The sequence below is a fragment of the Ahaetulla prasina genome, chromosome 5 (genome assembly GCF_028640845.1).
Source record: "Ahaetulla prasina isolate Xishuangbanna chromosome 5, ASM2864084v1, whole genome shotgun sequence".
Taxonomy (NCBI): domain Eukaryota; kingdom Metazoa; phylum Chordata; class Lepidosauria; order Squamata; family Colubridae; genus Ahaetulla; species Ahaetulla prasina.
In genome coordinates this window covers 137530270-137551446 of record NC_080543.1, presented here as the reverse complement: position 1 = coordinate 137551446, position 21177 = coordinate 137530270, and the positions used below count along the sequence as shown (strand labels likewise).

The window sequence follows — 21177 nt, the reverse complement described above, 5'->3', positions numbered from 1 at the left end:
GTTTTTGTTTTAATTGTACATTGTGTTGTTTTTATACTTTGGCTGTACACCGCCCTGAGTCCTTCGGGAGAAGGGCGGTATAAAAATCTAAATAAATAAATAAATAAATAAATAAATAAATAAATAAATAAATAAATAAATAAATAAATAAATAAATAAATTGGACTTTCTTGGGGTTTTTTTTCCTTGAAGACGTTTCGCTTCTCATCCAAGAAGCTTCTTCAGTTCTGAAGACGTTTCGCTTCTCATTCAACCCAGAAGATTCTTCAGAAGCTCCTTGGATGAGAAGCGAAACGTCTTCAAGGAAAAACCAAGAAAGTCCAGCAGCTCTTTGAAAGACCACCTTTGGGGATACCCTGACCTGGATGACTGAGAATCTCCATAGACATACAGTATTTCCTCTTTCTTAAGAGGAAATTAAGAAACTCTTAAATTAAGATAATAAAAAAATAAAAAAATATATTCTATTCTATTCTAAAGATGCAAGAGAAATGGTATCAACAATGGGTGGAAACTAATCAAGGAGAGAAGCAACTTAGAACTAAGGAGAAATTTCCTGACAGTGAGAACAATTAATCAGGGGAACGACTTGCCTGCAGAAGTTGTGAATGCTCCAACACTGGAAGTTTTTAAGAAAATGTTGGATGACCATTTGTCTGAAGTGATGTAGGGTTTCCTGCCTAAGCAGGGGGTTGGACTAGAAGACCTCCAAGGTCCCTTCCAACTCTATTATTCTAAGAGAAGTGCAACAGTACAATTATATTATTAACAATGGCAAAGAAAAGGCTAAGGAGCTTCTTTGAGGTAGTGGTTTCGGCATCAGACTAGGAACTGGGCGACCGTGAGTTCCAGTTCTGCCTTAGGCGCAAAGCCATCTGCATGACCTTGGTCTGTCATTTCTCTTAGTCTACTGAGCCCACGCCAAAAGAGAAGGCAGTGAGGTCCAATCAAGCCCAATCCTTTATTTGCTCATACCCAACGGACAGAATCTTGCCAAAGTAAAGCTATAACTTTCTCACCTACTAGATAAGAGTTCCCCAACCTTTTGGAGGGATGGGAGGGTGGAAAGAGGGGATGGTTTTGTGGGAGGGGCAGGCACAGTGCACGTGCATATGAACACCCGTTGCTCGTGCGAATGGGGACGTGAGCGCCCACCACAATGCTCGCATGACTGGGGCCACGAGCGCCGACAATGCTCACACAAGTGGGGCTGTGCATGCACACACGCACACAGGCGCACCAGCCAGCTACTCACACGGCCCGGTGACCAATAGGTTGCGGCCCAGTAGTGGGCCACAGCCCACAGGTTGGGGACCCCTGTACTAGATTGTCAGGCGCCAACAACCAGATCCACACTCATAGAGTTCAAGCTAACTACTTTATTGCATTCTTCCTATAATACAGGAATCTCCCGAATGCTTGCCTTCTTTTGTGACTGCACAAGGATTCGAGGCTAATTTCCCGCTTAAGACTTCCTCCCTACCTGCCTCAGTGTTTCCAAATTTAGACATATCCTAAAAGATTCTATCTAGGCTGTAGCTACCCTAAACCTCTTCCCCTCTCTCTCCATCCTGCTGGAACGGTGCAATCTTTTAATTTAGGCCTTTTTTCTGAGAAGGCTCTCTTGAGTTGGCCAAATCCTCCCCACTCCTGATCCTGCAGGTGCACACGCTCCACCCCACAGCTCTAGGAAGGAGTCCGTGGGAAACCACCTCCGAAAAGCTTGCCAAAAAAATCTTCAGGGGCTTCTCCAGGCAGCTGGATAGGACTTGTCCAAGAATTGGATGTGGTGGAACAAAAGAAAGAAAAAATGCTGGGTTTGGGGAGATTAAGGTCCTCAAGACATTTAAGACTGTCTTTGAATGCACTTTTCAGCGCAGATAAACCAAACCTTAGCTACCAACATTGGGGAGGTTTCTCATTTTGTGTACACACACCTGCCTAAGGAAACTCTTCATCTTTTGCAAGAAAAGTGTCCCACACATATTCGGCATAATGCTGTCGAACAAGCCATATGTGAGTAGCATCCCAATCAGGGGTGGGATTCAAAACTTTTAGCAACGGTGTTCTGTCCCCCCTCACCTCCATCCGAGCGATGGCTTAATTAGCCGGCACTATCAGCTCTGGCAGCAGAATAGCGAACGTCTGCCAAGTGTCTCTGTTATCTCCCTCGACGCCGATGAGTCAAACAGTACTTCAGCTCTTAGTTAAGCAGTTGATTTGCCTGCTACAAAGAGGCACAGCAGCGCTTGCTGGTTTTATATCCTGTGGGGTGTGGCTCCATGACTCAGCACTTCCTAGGCCTGGCCCACCCCTGCTTCTGTTGTTCCCGCCTCTCCTGCCTACGAAAGCTAGGGTCCAGCCAGGCCTGATTGCCATCAGGCGGGTCTGGAGGCGTGGCCTGGGGGGACGGAGGCCTTGTTATCTCCTGCACCTGGCCTGCCTCTGACTCCTGGAGCTGAGCCAGGGAAGCCGGTGCTCCCGAGGTAAGTCCTGACGGCCCTTCCCCCTCACTTTCCAAGTCACTTTCTGGCAGGGGGCCCGGCTCAGGGGGCGCAGACACAACAAATGGGTTCTCTGCCCGGATGCTGGGTGGGCGTGGCCATGGTGGGTGTGGCCTACTCGGCGTCCTGCACCATGGCGGGGGGAGGGCTTTTCACCCTCCCCAAGCTCTGAAGGTTTTCCTCGAGCCTCCGGGAAGGCGAAAATGGCCTCGCCTGTGCTCCAGAAAGGGGCCCGCTTCCAGACTTCCGGGAAGCCCGTTTTTCATCCTCCCGGAGCCTCCGCGCGGGCCCTACACTTACCTGGCATCCAAAGCGGACTGCGTGGAGACTCCTGGGAGGGGAGGGGAGGGGTAGGTGGGGCCAACCAGTCCTTGCAAATACCGGTTTGGCAAACCAGATGTAAATTTAGCATCCAGTTCTCCTGAATCGCTCTGAACCGGCTGAATCCCACCCTTGGTCCCAACAAACTTAGTTCTGAAAAGCTAGTCCTGAAACAAACAAACAAACAAAAAAAGATGTCCCAGTTTCTGTGCAGAAAACAAACTTTAAAAGAACTTAAGGTGTAAAAGAAAAAAAATCTTTTGTTTTGTTTTGTTTTTGGACGTGCCATTGTGTACTGCGGTCGATGGAACATGAAAGACCTCTCAGAAACTGCCAAGTGCCAAGAGAAACAATCGGGTATTTTGTGAACTGGGAAACGAAGCGCCTTCTTGGAAAAATGACTCAGGTTTTCAAAAGAGAATCAGCTGCTGTCTCCCCGGCCTCCTCTGCTTTTTCAAATGACGGGTTAGACTTTTTGTTCAGCCAGCGAGAAAATGGCTCTGTGCCTGCTACACGGTTCGAATGAAATCCCCAAATTTCATGGTTTTTCGACACTTTCTGCAAGGTAGCCCATCGGAGGCGAGAGCTTGGTTCAGAAAACCTGCTGCCACCACTGAAACACCATTTGGCCTCGTTAAAGGTTGCAGCAACACAAGTAACAGTACAGGTAGTCCTCGACTTAACGATCACAATTTACGTTGCTAAGTGAGACATTTTGTTAAAGTGAGTTTTGCCCCGTTTGACTAACTTTCTTGCCACCGTTGTCACTGCAGCTGTTAAGTCAGCCACAAGGTTGTTCAGTGAACGTGGTTTCCCCATTGACTGGACTTGTCAGAAGTTCGCCAAAGGGGATTCACGTGACCCCGGGACACTGCAGCCATCGTAAGTACATGCCTGTTGCCAAGTGTGTGAATTTTGATCACGTGACCCTGGGGATGCTGCAGCGGTCCTAGGTGTGAAAAACGGCCATAAACCCCTTTTTCAGCGCTGTTCATTGTTCGCGGTTGCTAAATGAATTGTTGCAAATCAAGGACTACTCATACTACATTTTTTTATTCCCAAGCCCTGGCAGTTGTCTTCTTTCCAGCTGCAAATAGAACATTGACTTTTTCTGCTCTCCAAAATACTGTTGTCAGGGTTCCAAGGAACACCCCCCAACGAAATAAAACTCTGAGGCTTGAGGTTCCTCAAAGTTCCAATTTATTAGAGATGTCATGTTGGCACAGCTGGGAAAACCCGAAACTGAAAGCTTCCAGGTTTTCCACACCCAGTTGACAGTTCACAGCCCTGCCCCACACCCACAAGTTCATCACATTGTCTAGTCAACTCTTCACACTCAATTGGATACAGTCTAGTCTCCATCAGCTGGATGTCCTTGAATCCGGAATGTTGTTATGACTAACTTTCTACCGCTCCAACAACAACCCCCTCCCAACTTCCCCCAGCTAAAATATGTGGCAGTTGAAGCAAAAAAGAAAATTGCCTTCCAAAACTGACAACTGTATTTTTGGGAGACGCACCTAAATTTTTGGGGAAAAATAAGAAAAAAGCTGATTGATGGGTGGATCAGTTTCTGGAATAACCCCCAATCAGCTGTTCCCAGAGGTGAATTTTAGCAACAGGTTTGTTGGTTGTGATCTCTGCGCCTTGCTTTTTTTCCCCAGCCTATGAAACCTCCTTCGGAGGCTTTTTTCTGAAGCTCCGTTTCAGAGGCTTTTTTCAGCTTCTGAAACTTCCGTTTGAGAAGCTGGGCGGGGCTACATTCAGAGTATAAGACGCACCCAGATTTTCACCCTTTTTGGGGGGGAAAGGCGCATCTTATACTCCGAAAAATACGATACATCTTTTGCTTGCTAAAACAACTGGCAAACTCCACATTAGGTTTCTGTGGCATTATGGTCACCGTGCGGGAGGTAAGAAATTCAATATGCAATGGCCTTAATTGCCATTATTAATTGCTGCTACAGGTTATATACTGTAGCTGGGAAGGGGGGGACAAATCCCGCCCCCCCCCCCGGGGGGATGTCAGCATGATGTGGAACACACAGATCTGAGATCTCAAACTATTCGAGGTCAGATATATTATTGGGGTTAAAAACAACTGAAAAAAATGCTTGTATTTTGTTTGCCTTTATTTAACACAGGCAGTTCTCGACCTATAACAGTTCAGCGACCGTTCAAAGTTACAAAGGGACTGAAAAAATTATGACCGTTTTTTCACAGTCACAACCTTTGCAGCTCACGTGAACAGAATTCAGACGCTCAGCACCTGATTCATACTTATGACCATTGCTGTGTCCAGGGCGGTCCCAAATGATCTCCTTTTGCGACCTTGTAATGAGCAAAGCCAATGGGGGTAAGCCAGGTTCACTGAACAACCGGGGTTACTAACTTATCAACTGCCATGATTCGCTTAACGACGGTGGCAAGGAAGGCTGTAAAATGGGGCAAAACTCACTGAACCAATGTCTCGTTCAAGCAAACCGCAGAAATTTGAGGCTCAATTGCAGTCATAAGTAGAAGACCACCTGTGCATTATTTTGCCAATTCTGGACCAACAGAAGTTGAAAGGCATGATGGGGTTCTCCTGCTATTATCTCCTAGTTTAACGTTTTTATACCGTTGCAAAATAAAATAAGATGCAAAATACAAAAGTAAATAGGAGAACGGTGGGGAGGAAGAGGAAGAAAAGACGTGAGGAAGAACGGGGGGGAAAAAACATTGACTTCCGTCTCTCTCTCTCTCTGTTGCATTAAGGCATTAACATCAAATCACAACTTTTTGTTTTCATAATAATATAAGCAAGCCATTTCTATAAAGATTTATCAATCGGTAAAACCCAAAATCAAAACTTCATTCTTTTCCACTTCAAGCACAAAGTTCAGAAGGGGTTTCCATCTTTTATTATCTCCTAAGGAGATTACTTGAAGACCTTCTCGATGGATAAAATCTGGAATACTTCTTCCTCCGGGGAGGCAGGGAGAAATGTAAAAAAGGATTTAGGATTTCAGAAAGCACAATGCTTCAAAAACCATGATATCCTTTATGCCTCCTATGCTAGCATCCAGATTGAGCGGTGAGTCATTAAACGGCTCCTATTTTCCTGACTTTTATTATCAGGATAACAGACATCTTGTGGCGTGATACATCCAAGCTGGAATGGAATTGAACAATGCCAGGAGTGTATTTGGGGAGGGAGGGGGGAGCCCCCCTGAAAAACTTCGAAGAACACCTAATTTTGTACTGGGAATTAGCAAGACCATTTCTGATTACATATCGATATTAGCGGATGCAAAAACAGAGGCGTGGGGATGAAACCGTTGCATCAGCTACAGGAAGACGACAGCTCTTAATGAAGGCGCTAAAAATCTCACGGCATTTAACCATTCCAAGCTGTAGTAAGGCTATTGTTGAAAAATAGCTATTTTTTTAAATTTGCATTTATATCCCGCCCTTCTCCGAAGACTCAGGGCGGCTTACATTGTGTAAAGCAATAGTCTCATCCTATTTGTATATTTATATACAAAGTCAACTTACTGCCCCCCCAACAATCTGGGTCCTCATTTTACCTACCTTATAAAGGATGGAAGGCTGAGTCAACCTTGGGCCTGGTGAGGCTTGAACTTGCAGTAACTGCAGGCAGCTGCTGTTAATAACAGACTGTCTTACCGGTCTGAGCCACCAGAGGCCAAGTGGGGGAACAGAATAGCAAAATTTTGTGGTATCGACTGGGCTTCTTGTCCAAGCTAGCTTTAGGAGAATGGAGCAAACCCTGCTGCCTTCTAGCACTGATGATGTTACCTAGTTTGGTAATGAAATGTCTGCAAGAAAACCACCTTTAGGAATTGCTTGGAAATATACACCGGTTACTTACCACTCTGTGTTCTGTGCATTTTTAAAATGAGTCCTTGGTGCTCTCTGAGCTTGGCTGTTTCCTTGCAGATGTCTCACTACTCAAAGCACTGATGATGTTACCTAGCTGGGTAGTTAAATGTCTGCAAGAAAACCACCAAGCTCAGACAGCACCAAAGACCGCACAATCCTTCTCCTTCTCCTCCTCCTCCTCTCCCCAAACCCCACTCCTTTCTAGCACTGATGATGTTCCCTAGTTGGATAATTAAAAGTCTGCAAGAAAACCACCCGGCTCAGAGAGCATCAAGGACCCCCCAGTCCTTCTCTTCCTCCTCCTCCTCTTCCTCCTCCTCCTCTCCCCAAACTGCACTTCCGTTTAGCACTGATGATATTACCTACTTAGATAATGAAACATCTGCAAAAAAACCCACCAAGCCCAGAAAGCACCAAGGACCCGTCATTTCAACCCTGAGCTACAAATATTCTCCTTTATTGGTAGTCTTAAAATGACGATTGGTTTTCCGTTTCTCCTGTGAGGGGAAAGAAAGGAGGTTTTTATGGGGAGCAGGACAAACATCAGGAGGAAAAGTCCAAAGGAACACAAACAAAGTGCCAAAGGTATTAACTGTGTATGGTTAACCCTGCCATCAAGATATGTCTACAAAGTGTTTGATCTCCCGATAGGAATAATAATGAAAGGATGAAGTTCTGCAGTGTCTGACTTGTTTATGACCATCTCTCCTCAAATCCATCTTTGCTGCTGCTCGGAGGGAAGGCTGAAAATTCAGGCACGAAGAAGCATAAATCAAGCCCCCTTTCCTGCAACCCGCCCCAACCCCTCCCCATCCAATCCACAGCCATCTGCCACTCTCCCCACTTGGTCTGCCTCTACAGAGCACGAAGCTGCCGGTCCGCAGACGGTCTCCGCTCTCATTTATTCTCAACTGCACCCTGCGTGCACAGTCACTACACAGGGTTTAGGAAGACGTTACATTTTCTCACGACTGGGTGCAGGGGTGCCCCTAAATCCCTCACCATAGGACAAGGGAAGAGCTGCCGGGCTCCTAGTTGTGCGATAAGGAAGGGAGGGAGGGAGGGAGGAAGGAAGGAAGGAAGGAAAAGACAGAAAAGGGAAGGGAAGAAGAGAGGGAGGGAGAGAAGAAGGAAGGGAGGGAGGGAAGGAAGGGAGGGAAGAAGGAAAGAATGACAAGACAGAAAAGGGGAGGGAGGGAGGAAGGAAGGAAGAAAAAGACAGTAAAGGAGAGGGAGGGAGGGAGAAAGGAAGGAGGGAGAGAGGAAAAGACAAGGGAAGGAAGGAGGAAGGAAGGAAGGAAGGAAGGAAAGAGAAGGAGGGAGGGAGGGAGAGAAGAAGGAAGGGAGGGAAGGAGGGAGGAAGTAAGGAAAAGACAGAAAAGGAGAGGGAGGGAGGGAGGGAGGGAGGGAGAAAGGAAGGAGGAAAAGAAAAGGGAAGGAAGGAAGGAAGGAAGGAAGGAAGGAAGGAAGGAAGGAAGGAAGGAAGGAAAAGACAGAAAAGGGAAGGGAGGGAGGGAGGGAGAAAACGGTTAGGGTTTGATGGCTAATAACACCCCTTTTTTGTTGTTGTTTCAAGATAATCCTCTTCCACTGCTGGAATGGCCTGGGAATAGCCTAGACCTTCACCCAACTGAACATCTATGGGGCCGACTAAAGAAACTGTTTAGTCAGAAGCGACCCAGCAATAAAACCCAGTTCATTGAAGCCGTCCTTCAATCTTGGTTTCCCATGAGAACAGCCACAGAACTCAAAGCCTCCATGGGGAGACGTTGTAAGGCCGTCATTCATGCTAAAGGTGACCCAACGAAGGATTAACTGACATGGTGACCATTTTTGTATATCCTGATTTTTCTGCGTTTCACTTTTCTTCTTTATGCTGTAACTGCTAATCTAATAGCAAATCCTTCATAAAACCTATTGCGTTACGTTCTTAATTAAGAACGTAATTCAAACAATAAATAAATAAGTTATCTTTCCATTGATATATAACTTTATGGTACTACTCCAAAATAAAAAGTGGTGTTATTAGCTAGTTTTGGAAAATACACTTTTCCCAAAAGGTTTCCACAATTTTGGCCACTTACTGTACCTGTAATTTTGCATAAAAGTCGGTTTCTGAAGGTTAAGAAAGTGGCAAGCCCTTTTCCTGAGAGGCTCTGGACTGTAGCCCTCATTTTCCCTCCCCAGAAATCAGCAAAGGAGCCTCACCAATTCTATGGGCTTTCATTCTCTTGCTTTGAGACTTGCTCTTTGTCATGCAAAAGACATCTTGGTCGGAAAGGCCTGGCTGGGAGCCCAGGGGATGTTGGAGGAGCCTCCGCAGCCTGCCTTGGCAGCAGGAAATAAAACCGACTCACTTAAATCCTTCAACTGTAAAAGAGACCTGTCATCCTTGGAATTGAGTTCCTGGTTATTGACATGTACGTTAATTACCCGCCCTGCGATAGTCCCAATGAAGAGAAGTAGGGAAAGCCAAAGGAAGAATTTTGCAATACAGATAGAAGAGAATATTTGCAAGCTCAGGGCTGAACTGTAGGGTCTTTGCTGCTCTCTGAGCTTGTGGGGGTGGGTGGGTTCTTGCAGACCTTTCATGACCCAACTAGGTAATGCCATCAGTGCTAGAAAGGAGCAGGATTCCAAGGAATTCAGGTCTGCCAGAGCCAGACAAAACGCCTCCCAGTTTACTTAAAATGTTCTCAGAATCTCGGTCTTTCCACTGACTGAAATTCTCCGATTCCAGTATTTGAGGGGCTGCCCCAAGGAAGAGATGGGGGTCAACTTATTTTTCCAAAGCTCCCGAAGGCAGGGCAAGAAACAACGGATGGAAACTAATCCAGGAGAGAAGCAACCTGGAATTAAGAGAGAAACTTCCTAACAGTGAAGACAATTAACCAGTGGAACAGCTTGCCACAAGAAGTTGTGAGTGCTCCATCACTGCGGGGGGGGGGGGGAGGTTAAGAAGAAATTGGTAGGTCACTTGTCTGAGTCTAGGGTCTCCTGCTTGAGCAGGGGTTGGAGTAGAAGACCTCTGAGGTTTTTTCCAGCTCTATTCTGATTGTATTGATTGACTTCTGGTGCCAAAGGAAAGGCAATCGCAGATTCTCAGTCATGGTTGTCCCAAAAGTGCTTGTTTTCAGAAGACATCTGGAGTTTGTTTTTCCTTCAAGACGTTTCGCTTCTCATCCAAGAAGCTTCTTCGGTTCTTCAGCAGTTCCAAAATGGCTCCACCGCCCATTTGCACTATTCAGGTGACCCCCGAGGGCACGTAAGAACCTCCAAGTGGCCTCAGTGACTCTCAGAAAGGGCGCTAAGGGCCAGATGACTGCAAGGAATATAAATCCTTCCATTCCCCCGCCATTCGGTCAGAACTGAAGAAGCTTCCTAGATGAAAAGTGAAACCCCTTCAAGAAACAACCAAGAAAGGCCAGTTGTCAACATATGGATCCACAACTGTGGATAATACGGACAGGTGCCAGCTGTTGCCCCGTCTTCAACCAAGAGGCACAGGGCTCCGAGTTCAATTTGGGAAGGAATAATCCGTGGTTGTAGATTGAAGAGGACAAGGATGTTCCTGGGACACGAAATTAAAATTCCTCACTGCAATCCTGGCTGCCGCTCCAGGTGCTTTAATTTAAATGGAATTTAACTGGCAGCCAAAGATTTATTCTGCAGCACCTCTACCGCTATTAAATTCAAGGAGAGAAATCTGCTCAAATGAGTCTCCTCTCGTTTTTTTTTTCTTTTTCTTTTCTTTCATGCCCAGATGAAAAGGGTATTTATCTCAAGAAGAACTTTGAAGTAGGCAGTTCCAGATAGAGGGCAGCTTGGAAAAGAGGACTAATGAATCCCAACCTCTTTCGTGAAGCTCTCGCAACTCAGCTACAAAGCTTGCCAAGCCTTTAATTTTCAGACCTTTGTTCTTGAAAAATGTAACTTTTAAATGGAAATCTCTTTTTTTTTAACCAAAAGAACACAGAAGCTCAAAAACGGAGGCTTTTCAACTTACAGCAAGATTTTCCCTTTTCTCGATTTCTTCTCAGAAATAGCGATAAGTCCCAGGTAGTTTTATGTACTCATGACCACAAATGAGCCCCACATTTCTGTTGCTAAGTGAGACATTTGGTTGTTAAGTGAGACTCACTTATCAACTGCAATGATTCACTTAACAACCCTGGCAAGAAAAGTCGTAAAATGAGCAAAAAGTTTTTGCTTGTTAATGAAGTGAGTTTTTGCTCCTTCTACGACTTTTCTTGCCAGTGTTGTTACATGAATCACTGCAGTTGATAAGTGAGTCACCTGGTTGTTAAGTGAATCTGGTTTCCTCCATTGACTTTGCTTGTCAGAAGGTGTTCTGTCCACCCCAACCACAACCAAGAAGACACGCGAGCTGACTATATTTGCCAGCAATTTATTCCTACGACAGATATCAGTTCTGGCAACGAACCTGCGATTGCCTGCCAAGTTCTCTTATCTCCTCAGAAGCCAGCGTAACTGCAGTTAATAAACAGAAATCCAGAAGCCAAGTTCTTAGTCTCGAAATATTGCAGCCAAAGTTTCCAAGAGTCAGTTTTTGTCCGTCACAAGAAGCTATAGAGCAGCTCCTCCTGCTTTTATACCCTGTGGGGTGTGGCTCCGTGACTCAGCACTCTCTAGGCCTGCCCCACCCCTTCTTTTGTTGTTCCCACCTCTCCTTTCTGTGATACCTGGGATTTAACCAGGACTAATTGTCAGCAGCTGGGTCTTGAGGCGTTGCCTGGGGGTGGGGAAGGTGCGGGAGAAAGAGGCCTCGTCATCTCCTCCACCTGGCCTGCCTCTGGGACCTGGAGCGGAGCCAGAGAGGAAGGTCCTGCAGAGAGAAGCCCTGTCGGCTCTTCCCCCTCACTCTCTGAGTCACTCTCCGCCAAGAGGCCAGGCTCGGGAGCCGAAGACACAAGAAGGTCACCAAAGGGGATCATGTGACCCTGGGACATTGCAACCATCAATAAGTACATGCCAGTTGCCAAGCCTCTTGAATTTTGGTCACGTGACCCTGGGGATGCTGCAACAGTCATAATTGTGAAAAACGGTCCTCAGTCACCTTTTTCACTGCCGTCGTAACTCTGAACGGTCACTAAATGGACTGTTGTACCTTCTGACAAGCAAAGTCAATGGGAAATCCATATGCACTTAACCACCATGTGGGACTGATTGGGCTAGATTGTAGAGGTGACACCTAAATATAATTTTATCACATTTTATTTATCTATGTATTAAATTATTGTATTTCGTTCCAATTTCATTTTAAACGGCATTTTGTTCTAATTTCATTTTAAATCGTATTTTATTCCAATTCCATTTTAAATCGTTTTTATCAGATTTTAGTAATAATTTGTGTCTGGAACTCTGCCCTTTGATATGGCCCAAGGGCTCATCAATAAATGAACTTAACAATCATGTGACTTAGTTGACAAATGCAGTGATTCCCTTAATGACTTTGGCAAGGACAGGGGGATAAAAATCAATGATTTTTCTTTTTAAAAAAAATCAAAAAAATCAGATTTTTAAAAAATTTAAATTGGATTTTTTTTATTTTTATTGAATTTATTTTAATAAAATGCTTTTGGAGTAAAAATCTAAAGATAGTTTTCTATTTAAGATACATTAATAATTTATTCAGCATGACGTGGAGCTTAAGGTTATGCAGCATGAGGCTGTATATTCTGTAATATTTACATTTTTGGTTAAACTCGTTCAATGAAGCCAAGCTCTGGAAGCTGAGACATGTTGTGGCTCCAGCCCTCTCCCCCCTCCCCCCGGGCCTGGCCCCCTGCCAGAAAGTGACTCAGAGAGTGAGGGGGAAGGGCTGTCAGGGCTCCCCTCTGCAGGGCCGGCCTCTCTGGCTCAGCTCCAGGAGCCAGAGGCAGGCCAGGTGGAGGAGGTGACGAGGCCTCTGTCTCCTGTATCTCCCCCCGCCCAGGCAACGCTTCCAGACCCAGCTGTGGACAATCAGTCCTGGTTAGATCCCCAGTTTCGTAGACAAGAGAGGCGGGAACAACAGAAGAAGGGGTGGAGCAGGCCTAGAAAGTGCTGAGTCACGGAGCCACACCCCACAGGGTATAAAAGCAGGAGGGGCTGCTCTACTACTTCGTGACGGACAAACCAAACTGACTGGAGAAAACTTGAGCTGAACTATTTGACTGAGCATTTGGCTTGGATTGCTGTTTGTTCCTGACTTCCTGGTTGCTCCGGTAACGAGCTACTGTCACGCCGGCATCAAGGAAGATAAAGGAAACCTTGGCAGACTTTTGCTGTTTTGCTGCCAGAGCTGATAGCTGCCGTGGACTAAATTGCCAGCTAATTGAGTCAGTTCACATGTCTCCCGGACTGAGGTGGGGGACAGAACAAGACAACATGCACTGCGTTGATGCATTCACACAATTTCACAGTAAACCATGAGATAAATCATAAAACGAAGCTCAGGAATATTCCTTTATCCCGTTGTCTTGCAAATCTATGTACACTACAAACGGTGTGATTCTTTGAAGAGAAATGCACCTGTACCACCAGGCTCTTAAGTGTGAGGAGGAAGGGCAAGCAGTAAAAATGAAAGTGAAATCTTCTAAAGCAGCTTCTAAATATAATATTATAGAGCACCTGTCATTTCAGATCCATCATGGCAGCGCCTGTTAGTGGGCATCCACTCATCTGCTGTCCACCATGGTCCTCACCTCATTGTGTCCCTGCCACATCACCAGCCGTCCCATTAAAGTGACTGGGACTGTCGGTGAGTCAATAGCGGGTCAGAGGAGGAGCCATTGTGGGACAGAGATGACACCTGCTCTTTAAAAAAAATATGATTTAAATCGAGTTGATTTAAATCAAGCCTTTTTTACTAGTGATTTTAAAATCGTGATTTAAATCAACTCGATTTAAATCGGCTTTGATTTAAATCAAATCCACCCTGGGCAAGGAAATTTGTCAAAGGGGGCAAAAAACTCACTTCACACACGTTTTTCACTTAGCCACAGAAATCATTTCCGGGCTCAGCTGTGGTCGTAATTCGAGGACTTCCTGTATTCCATCGCAGACTCCCAAAGGGAAGTTTCCTTACCGTTTCAGTTTCATGTAACTTTCGTTGGCTGCAGGCCGGCATTCTGCTCGCTGGACCACGATTCCTTCCAGGGACAGTTTTTCTGGAACGGAAGGAGACCTGAGTTAGAACCGAGACCCACCAAAAAAAGAAAGACATTTTCGGTTTTATAAAATTCAGGAAGTCGGGATAGCTCAGGCTGTTAAGAAGCCTGTTATTAGAACACAGCAGCCTGCAATTACTGCAGGTTCTAGTCCCACCAGGCCCAAGGTTGACTCAGTCTTCCATCCTTTATAAGGTAGGTAAAATAAGGACCCAGATTGTTGGGGGGGCAATAAGTTGACTTTGTATATAATATACAAATGGATGAAGACTATTGCCTTATACATTGTAAGCCGCCCTGAGTCTTCGGAGAAGGGCGGGATATAAATGTAAACAAAAAAACAAAACAAAACAAAACAAAACTAAAAGTCCCTGACTTACAACAGTTTGTTTAGTGATGGTTCAAAGTTATGTCGGCACTGGGAAAAGTGATTTATGACTGTTTTTCACACTTATGCCCGTTGCGGCATCCCCCGTGGGTCACGTGATTTACATTCAGACGCTCGGCAACCGACTCATATTTATGACGGTCGCAGTGTCCCGGGGTCACGTGATCCCCTTTTGCGACCTCCTGACGAGCAAAGTCAACGGGGAGGCTGGGCAACTTAATGACCGTGAGATTGGCTGAACAACCACCGTCATTCACTTAACAATTAGGGCAAGGAAGGTCGTGAAACGGGCAAAATTTTACTTTAACAAATGTCTCGCTCCACAACAGAAATCTGGGGCTCAGTTGTGGTTGTAAGTCGAGGACTACCTATATGTCTCCCAAAATATTCTCAAGATTTTGCAGGATTGTTCTTTTTTGGGGGGGGGTTGATACAGAACCTGGTTTATTCAAGGATTCTAATGAAATAAACCCGTTATAAATAGAGAAGACATTCCCCGACATTATAAAAAGGATCCATCTGCTTTCTCTGCACAGGTGTGCCAGCTGCACAGAATTAGAAACTGGGTGTTTTTCACGAAGGCGATGCCAGCACACCTGGCTTGGTTCCACCAGAAAAACAGGACTAAGTAGCATAATTGACAGAAAGGATTTCAATTGTAATGTAGCAGCTATTTCTAAGGTATCTGGATACTACTGGCAGGGAAAGGAATCTACATTTTTAAAATCTGTTAATCTGCACATTAACTTCCTCGTACCGAGCTAATGAATGAAACACATGGAATTAATTCACATGACTAAAGATAAATGTTTGGAAACGAGAAATGCTGCATGTGTATGCCATTTTAGTATAATATATTTGGTTATATATGCACATACAGTTTTACGCAGTTTATTGGCAAAAATAACTGACAACAGACTGGGAGAAAACTAAGAGGAAAAGCAACCAATGATGAGAAAGGATACACACGAATGAATTCATTAAGATATACCAGTACTTAAAACCTAGACAGAAAGCCCATTGTCAGACTATTCTCCAAAGCACCTGAGGGCAGGACAAGAAGCAATGGGTGGAAACTAATCAAGGAGAGAAGCAACCTGGAACTAAGGAGAAATTTCCTGACAGTGAGAACAATTAATCAGTGGAACAACTTGCCTCCAGAAGTTGTGAATGCTCCAACACTGGACGTTTTTAAGAAGATGTTGGATAACCATTTGTCTGAAGTGGTGTAGGGTTTCCTGCCTAAGCAGGGGGTTGGACTAGAAGACCTCCAAGGTCCCTTCCAACTCCGTTATTCAAAAAAAAGATTTTAAAAGAAGTAAAAAAAAACTTAAAACCCTATCCATCTACCAATCCACACTGTGCAGTATGGTCAAAAGTAGTCCATGATCTTCAACAAAGGTTTCAGGCTGCAGTGGGTTGGGGTGTGTATGTGAGACGGGGGAGAGGGGGGGAGAGAAAGAAAGAAAGAAAGAAAGAAAGAAAGAAAGAAAGAAAGAAAGAAAGAAAGAAAGAGAAAGGCTCACAGAAAGAGAGAGAGAGAGAGAGAAAAAAGAAAGAGGGAGAGAGAAAAAGAGAAAGGAGAGAGACAAAAAGAAAGAGAAACAAAAAGAGAGAAAGAGAAAGAAAGAAAGAGAAAGAGAGAGAAAGAAAGAAAAGAGAGGAGGAAAGAGAAAAAGAGAAAGAGGGAGAGAAAGAGAAAGAGAGACAAAAAAAGAGAAAGAGAAAAGAGACAGGAAGACAGAGGGGGAAGAGAAAAAGAGAGAGAAAGAAAAAGAGAAAGAGAAAGAGGGAAAGAAAAAAGAGAAAGAGGGAGAGAAAAAGAAACAAAAAGAGAAAGAGAAAATAGAGAGAGAGAAAAAGAGAGAGATAGAGAGAGAGAAAGAGAGAAAGAGGGTGCTTTTTAACACAACTGATCTGTCTGCCAGGGTGTGCCTGGGCTCCTCCTAATTTTATATACACCTCTTTGAGGTTCCTGAAACCAGCGGGGTCTCTAAGGTCCACGGCTGGCAACTTCATTCCCAAAAGGTGCTTTAAACCAGGGGTCTCCAGCCTTGGCAACTTTAAGCCTGGCGGACTTCAACTCCCAGAATTCCCCAGCCAGCTTTGAAGACCCCTGCTTTAAAATCCACAGGTGGGGAGGGTGTGTGTGTGCAGCCCCCATCGGTAACCCCAGAAAGCTGCTATGCCATCCCGGGAAAAGACGGGGTTCTGCTTCCAAGGGCTGCAGTCGGCTGCCGGCCTGGTGCTCAGAAGCAGGCCTTGGCCATCCCACCCAGAACTTCCAGCCAACCGAAGGGGTATCGGAAACGAATGGAGGGTCCTGCCTCTTCTCCTGAGCTCTGTGGCACCAGAGACTCTCGGGCAACTGGTAGGTGAGCCTAAGCTGTCGTGTCCCACTCCTCCGCTGACGGCCGGGTCAGGGAAATCCGAATCAGGCTTGCCTCTGCAGCTCTGCCCAAAGTCCTAGCAAAGTCCTCAGAGCAGGCAGGAGACCAGTAAGTGACTTCAGCAAGATAAGTTCGACTTTGCCTGACTCAGAGACTGCCAGAAAGCAGATCCTTTATATAGGCCATGGGGTGTGGCTCCATGACTCAGCACTCATTAAGGCCTGCCCCTCCCTTCCTTCTGCTGCCTCCGCCTATCCAGTCTTCTGATGCGAGGATCACTCCAATCAGCAGCTGTTGGTAATAAACCCTCCTCAGGCTCACATGCTGTGGAGGAGGGGGAGGGGTCTAGCTGCTCCCTTTGCCTGGGCATGGAGCCAGGGCTGGGGCAGGGAGGTGCTCCTTCTTCTGCACTTTGTCTGGGCATGGAGCCAGGACTTGGGCCGGGAGGCATACATTCCTCAGTGTTCGGGAGCAGGTAAGAAGGCCCCGGCTGCTCTGAGGGCGGGCAAGACACAACACTAAGCATTAAGTACATTAAAAAAAGTCTAAGCCAATGCAGGTAAATTACAACCATCCCTTTGAAGTTAACAGTGCCATGAACAAAGGGTCTTAGCACCGTTTTTTGCACTTACGACGGTTGCGGGATTCCCAAGGTCATGTGATTAAAATTCAGAGGCTTGGCAACTGGCATGTACTTATGACGGTTCATCTGATCCCATTTTGCCACCTTCTGACGAGCAAAGTCCAGAGGGAAGCCAGACACACTGAACAACCGGGTTACTCACTTAATAACCGCATTGATTCCTTCCACACGGCGTCAAGAAAGGTCGTAAAGCAGGGCAAAACTCACTTAACCACAGTCTAGCTTAGCGATGGAAATGTTGGTTCAAGTGTGGTCGTATGTTGAGGTCTACCTGTAGCTGCGGGGGTGGGGTGGGGGGAACCCCTTGATTCCTGGTTCTTCGATTCTGGCAAATAACCCACAAGCTACCTTCGATTCAAAAGCTCCCCCATATTTGGGAAGACCAGATTGCTTCGATAGGGAAAAACTCACTTGATGTATCTATGTATGTGTGTGTATATATACATACATTATATATTTGTTTTCTGAGGTTTTCACGGGTGTTTGTATATAGGTCTTTGGTTGTTCGGGTTTTCTCCCGTGTAAAATTGGAAGTGTCTTGGCGACGTTTCGACGAAGTCTCATTCGTCATCTTCAGGCTTCAGCTTCGTGCTTCTGGGAGCAATGTGTGATCGCAGCTGTTTCTTCCTTTTAACTGCTAGTGGGGGTTTGAACTGATTGGGTGGGAGCTTGGCTGTGCTCTGATTGGCTGGGGGTTTTTCTGTGCTCTGATTGGCTGGGGGTGTGTCCTGTGTTGGTGGGGGCTTGGTTGTGCTCAGTCTAGTCTGTGCTGCAGGGGGATTTGAGCTGGTGAGCTGCACAGCTGTTGTTTGGCTTTGTGGTCGTGCTACATCTTCATAGTGGGTGTCAGTCTGCTGCATGAATGGATTGGAGGGGTTTGAAATGGCTAATGTTGCAGCTGCGGTCTGGCTTCTGGTCCTTGGTCGTGCTTCATGATCAGTGTGGGTTTGGGTCTGCTTTCTGGGTGGATGTGCGGTGGTGACATCCTGTGTGGACCTTGTGAGTGTGGGTCTGGTGTCATTCCTCGTGTTAGGGACTCGTTTGTCAATAAGGGCGGGTTTCCAAATGGCTGGTAGGCGGGAGGTGTCATCTCCGGCCTACCAGCTCCCAGAAGCACGAAGCACATTGCTCCCAGAAGCACGAAGCTGAAGCCTGAAGATGACGAATGAGACTTCGTCGAAACGTCGCCAAGACACTTCCAATTTTACACGGGAGAAAACCCGAACAACCAAAGACCTATATACATTATATATATATATATAAATACTCTGATGATGTCAGCAGATGGCTGACGAAAGTTTAGTAGAATAAAATTTTAATTATTTTAGTTCCGGAGCTCGCAGAATGTCTGTTTTTTGTTTTACAAAATTTATATCCCTTCTGAATCCTTCCCCTCCTCTTAAAAAAGATCTCAGCCATCTATCTGTCCTCTGCCTTACACCTTGGTGCAAATGTTTGCATTTTTGAAAAGTCAGCCTTTAAAGCCACAGCGGCTAACGAACAGAAGGGAGTTACGTCTTCTCTCTCTTTTCTCCAAACCTGAAGTGTTGCTAAGGTGTCCGGCTGCTGGCGTGCAAAGCTTTGACCAACCAGTTCTCTTACCTATACAAACAGCAACCTCATTTGGATTGTCAAACGTCTCCCCGTAAATCAAATTTTGCAGTAAAGTCCTTTCCCTCCGCCCATTACAATTTGCAGGCAAAGTGTGGCTTTCTCTCAGAAATAACACCACCACCCCTGACTGCTCCTGGCTATTCCAGGTTATTGGAAAGCAAATTCCAACCCTAGGAATCGTATTTAAATCCACAGTCATTGGTGCGGATTTCAAAGCAAGTCTGCCGGTTTCCAATGGTTTCATTGCTGCCTTTGTGTACGGAGATGCCCAGCCAACAATAGGGATGCAAAGCTCTGGGGGAAAAAAAGACTCCTTCGTCTTAAGCGGAACAGGTTGGTGTTGTTTTGTTGTTGTTGTGTTCCAGAATGTTTATGAATCCCTTACAAAAGGTATCTTGGAAAGCCGTTGCACCACACGGAATGAAATGAAGGCGAGTTCTTTTATTTCACCATTCCCCAAATCCTTAAGGTGGCATTGTGGGCATTCCACTTTCTGACTCCCTGCACCCCAGAAAAATCTCCCTTTTATAATGTCAATTCCGGGGGACTTCAAAGGAAAAAGAAAAGCCCAATTTTTTGCCTTCCTCCCCCCCCTCCCCCGCCCACCGCAAGCATCTCTTACCCTCACACAGTTAAATGCAAATTCAGCTTTCCAGACCTGCTCCAAGGAACACAACGCAACAGCACACATAGTTCCTACGCCACCTACTGCAAAACTGTGCTGACAAGCTCATGCGAGGCTTAGCGCACTTCCTTGCCAGCGTGCTTCCCAGGGCTGAATCGAGGGGTTTTCGGAAAGAAATCTCCCTCCTGCACCAAGCCTAAGAGAGCAGGAGGCCAGGCGAGACCGACAGGTGGGCCACCCTAGCCATCATCGGAGCAGCCCGCGCAAACCAACCCGCCAGGGTGAGATGGAGAACGAGAGAAAAGGCAGCGCGTCGGAAGACAGGGACCAAGGCAAGCATCTTAACATGTCTCCGGTTACTCTCAACGTTGGGGGCTACCTCTACGTTACCCAGAGGCAAACTCTCACCAAATATCCGGACTCTTTCTTGGAGAGGGTGGTCAACGGGAGAACCCTCTGCCCGTCTGACACGGAGGGTCACTTCTTCATCGACAGAGACGGTCTCCTATTCAGGCACGTCCTGAACTTCCTCAGGAACGGGGAGCTGCTCCTCCCCGAGGGCTTTAAGGAAAACCAACTTCTGGCCCAAGAGGCCGAATTTTTCCAGCTTCACCCCTTGGGGGAGGCGGTGAAAGCCAGGTGGGAGAAGGAACAGCTGGCGTCGAGGGAAGCCACCTTTCTGGAGATCACCGACAGCCACGACCGTGCCCAGGGCCTCCGGATTTTCTGCAACGCGCCCGATTTCATCGCCAAAATCAAATCCCGCATCGTTTTGGTCTCGAAAAGCAGACTGGACGGTTTCCCCGAAGAGTTTTCTATCTCTTCCAACATCATTCAGTTTAAATACTTCATCAAGTCGGAAAACGGGACTCGGCTGGTTTTGAAGGAAGACAACACCTTCGTCTGCACCTTGGAGACTCTCAAGTTCGAAGCCATCATGATGGCCCTCAAATGCGGCTTCCGATTGCTGACCAGCCTGGATTGTTCCAAAGGGTCGATCGTTCACAGCGATGCCCTCCATTTCATCAAGTGATTCCTCCTCCTCCTCCTCCTCCTCCTCTCCACCCCTGGGACCCCAAAGGCCAGGAGCCTGCAGCCTCTGAATCTCGCTCAACTTCCAAACGTCGCCAAACGGTTTATCCGGCTCTGCCAATCCCAGAGCACTGCTGCTAATGAATTCGTAAGAACTTATGGTATGTAAAATTGTAAGCAAACGAACAAACAAAAAAATCCACCTGTGAGTTCATTGTGTCCGTTTTAATCACAACCAGCATAATAATAATAATAATATTAATAATAATAATAATAATAATAAAAGGTATTTATTAGATGTGATGGAAATTGAAGTTAATGCTGAAGCCGCCTCCATCTGTGTTTGCTTGGTTCTGCTTTTATCACTCGGAGCCTATCAATGGAACAGGCTGATCTGCATTTCAGGGGGCCAGAATGAGTGACTTCTTGCTCAAGAATGAAAAAAAATGCCTTCTCTTTATCTTCCTGGGTTGATGCTGGTTCCAGAGAAAAATGATTTGGCTTTGTATTGGTTGAAATGTTACAATATGCAGAGCGGTTACAGGAATTGGGCAGGTCTAGTGAAAAGAAAGACTGGGGTTAAGATGATAGCAGTCTTCCAAT

At 46.0% G+C, this 21177-nt stretch overlaps 2 protein-coding genes across 2 annotated transcripts in view; one reads left to right on the top strand and one right to left on the bottom strand.

Annotated features, from left to right (window-relative positions):
- The window catches only part of GTF2F2 (general transcription factor IIF subunit 2), an 80295-nt gene that overhangs the window by 13172 nt on the left and 45946 nt on the right, over nucleotides 1-21177 (bottom strand). The window contains exon 6 of the mRNA XM_058186157.1: nucleotides 13801-13882. Coding sequence (XP_058042140.1) covers nucleotides 13801-13882 — 82 coding nt within the window. The remainder of the gene's footprint in view (nucleotides 1-13800; nucleotides 13883-21177) is intronic.
- On the top strand, nucleotides 16044-20575 carry KCTD4 (potassium channel tetramerization domain containing 4; the record flags this gene model as incomplete). Its single annotated transcript, XM_058186158.1, has 2 exons — nucleotides 16044-16072; nucleotides 19852-20575. Coding segments are annotated over 2 exons (753 nt in total), but the record flags the coding sequence as incomplete, so codon positions are not given.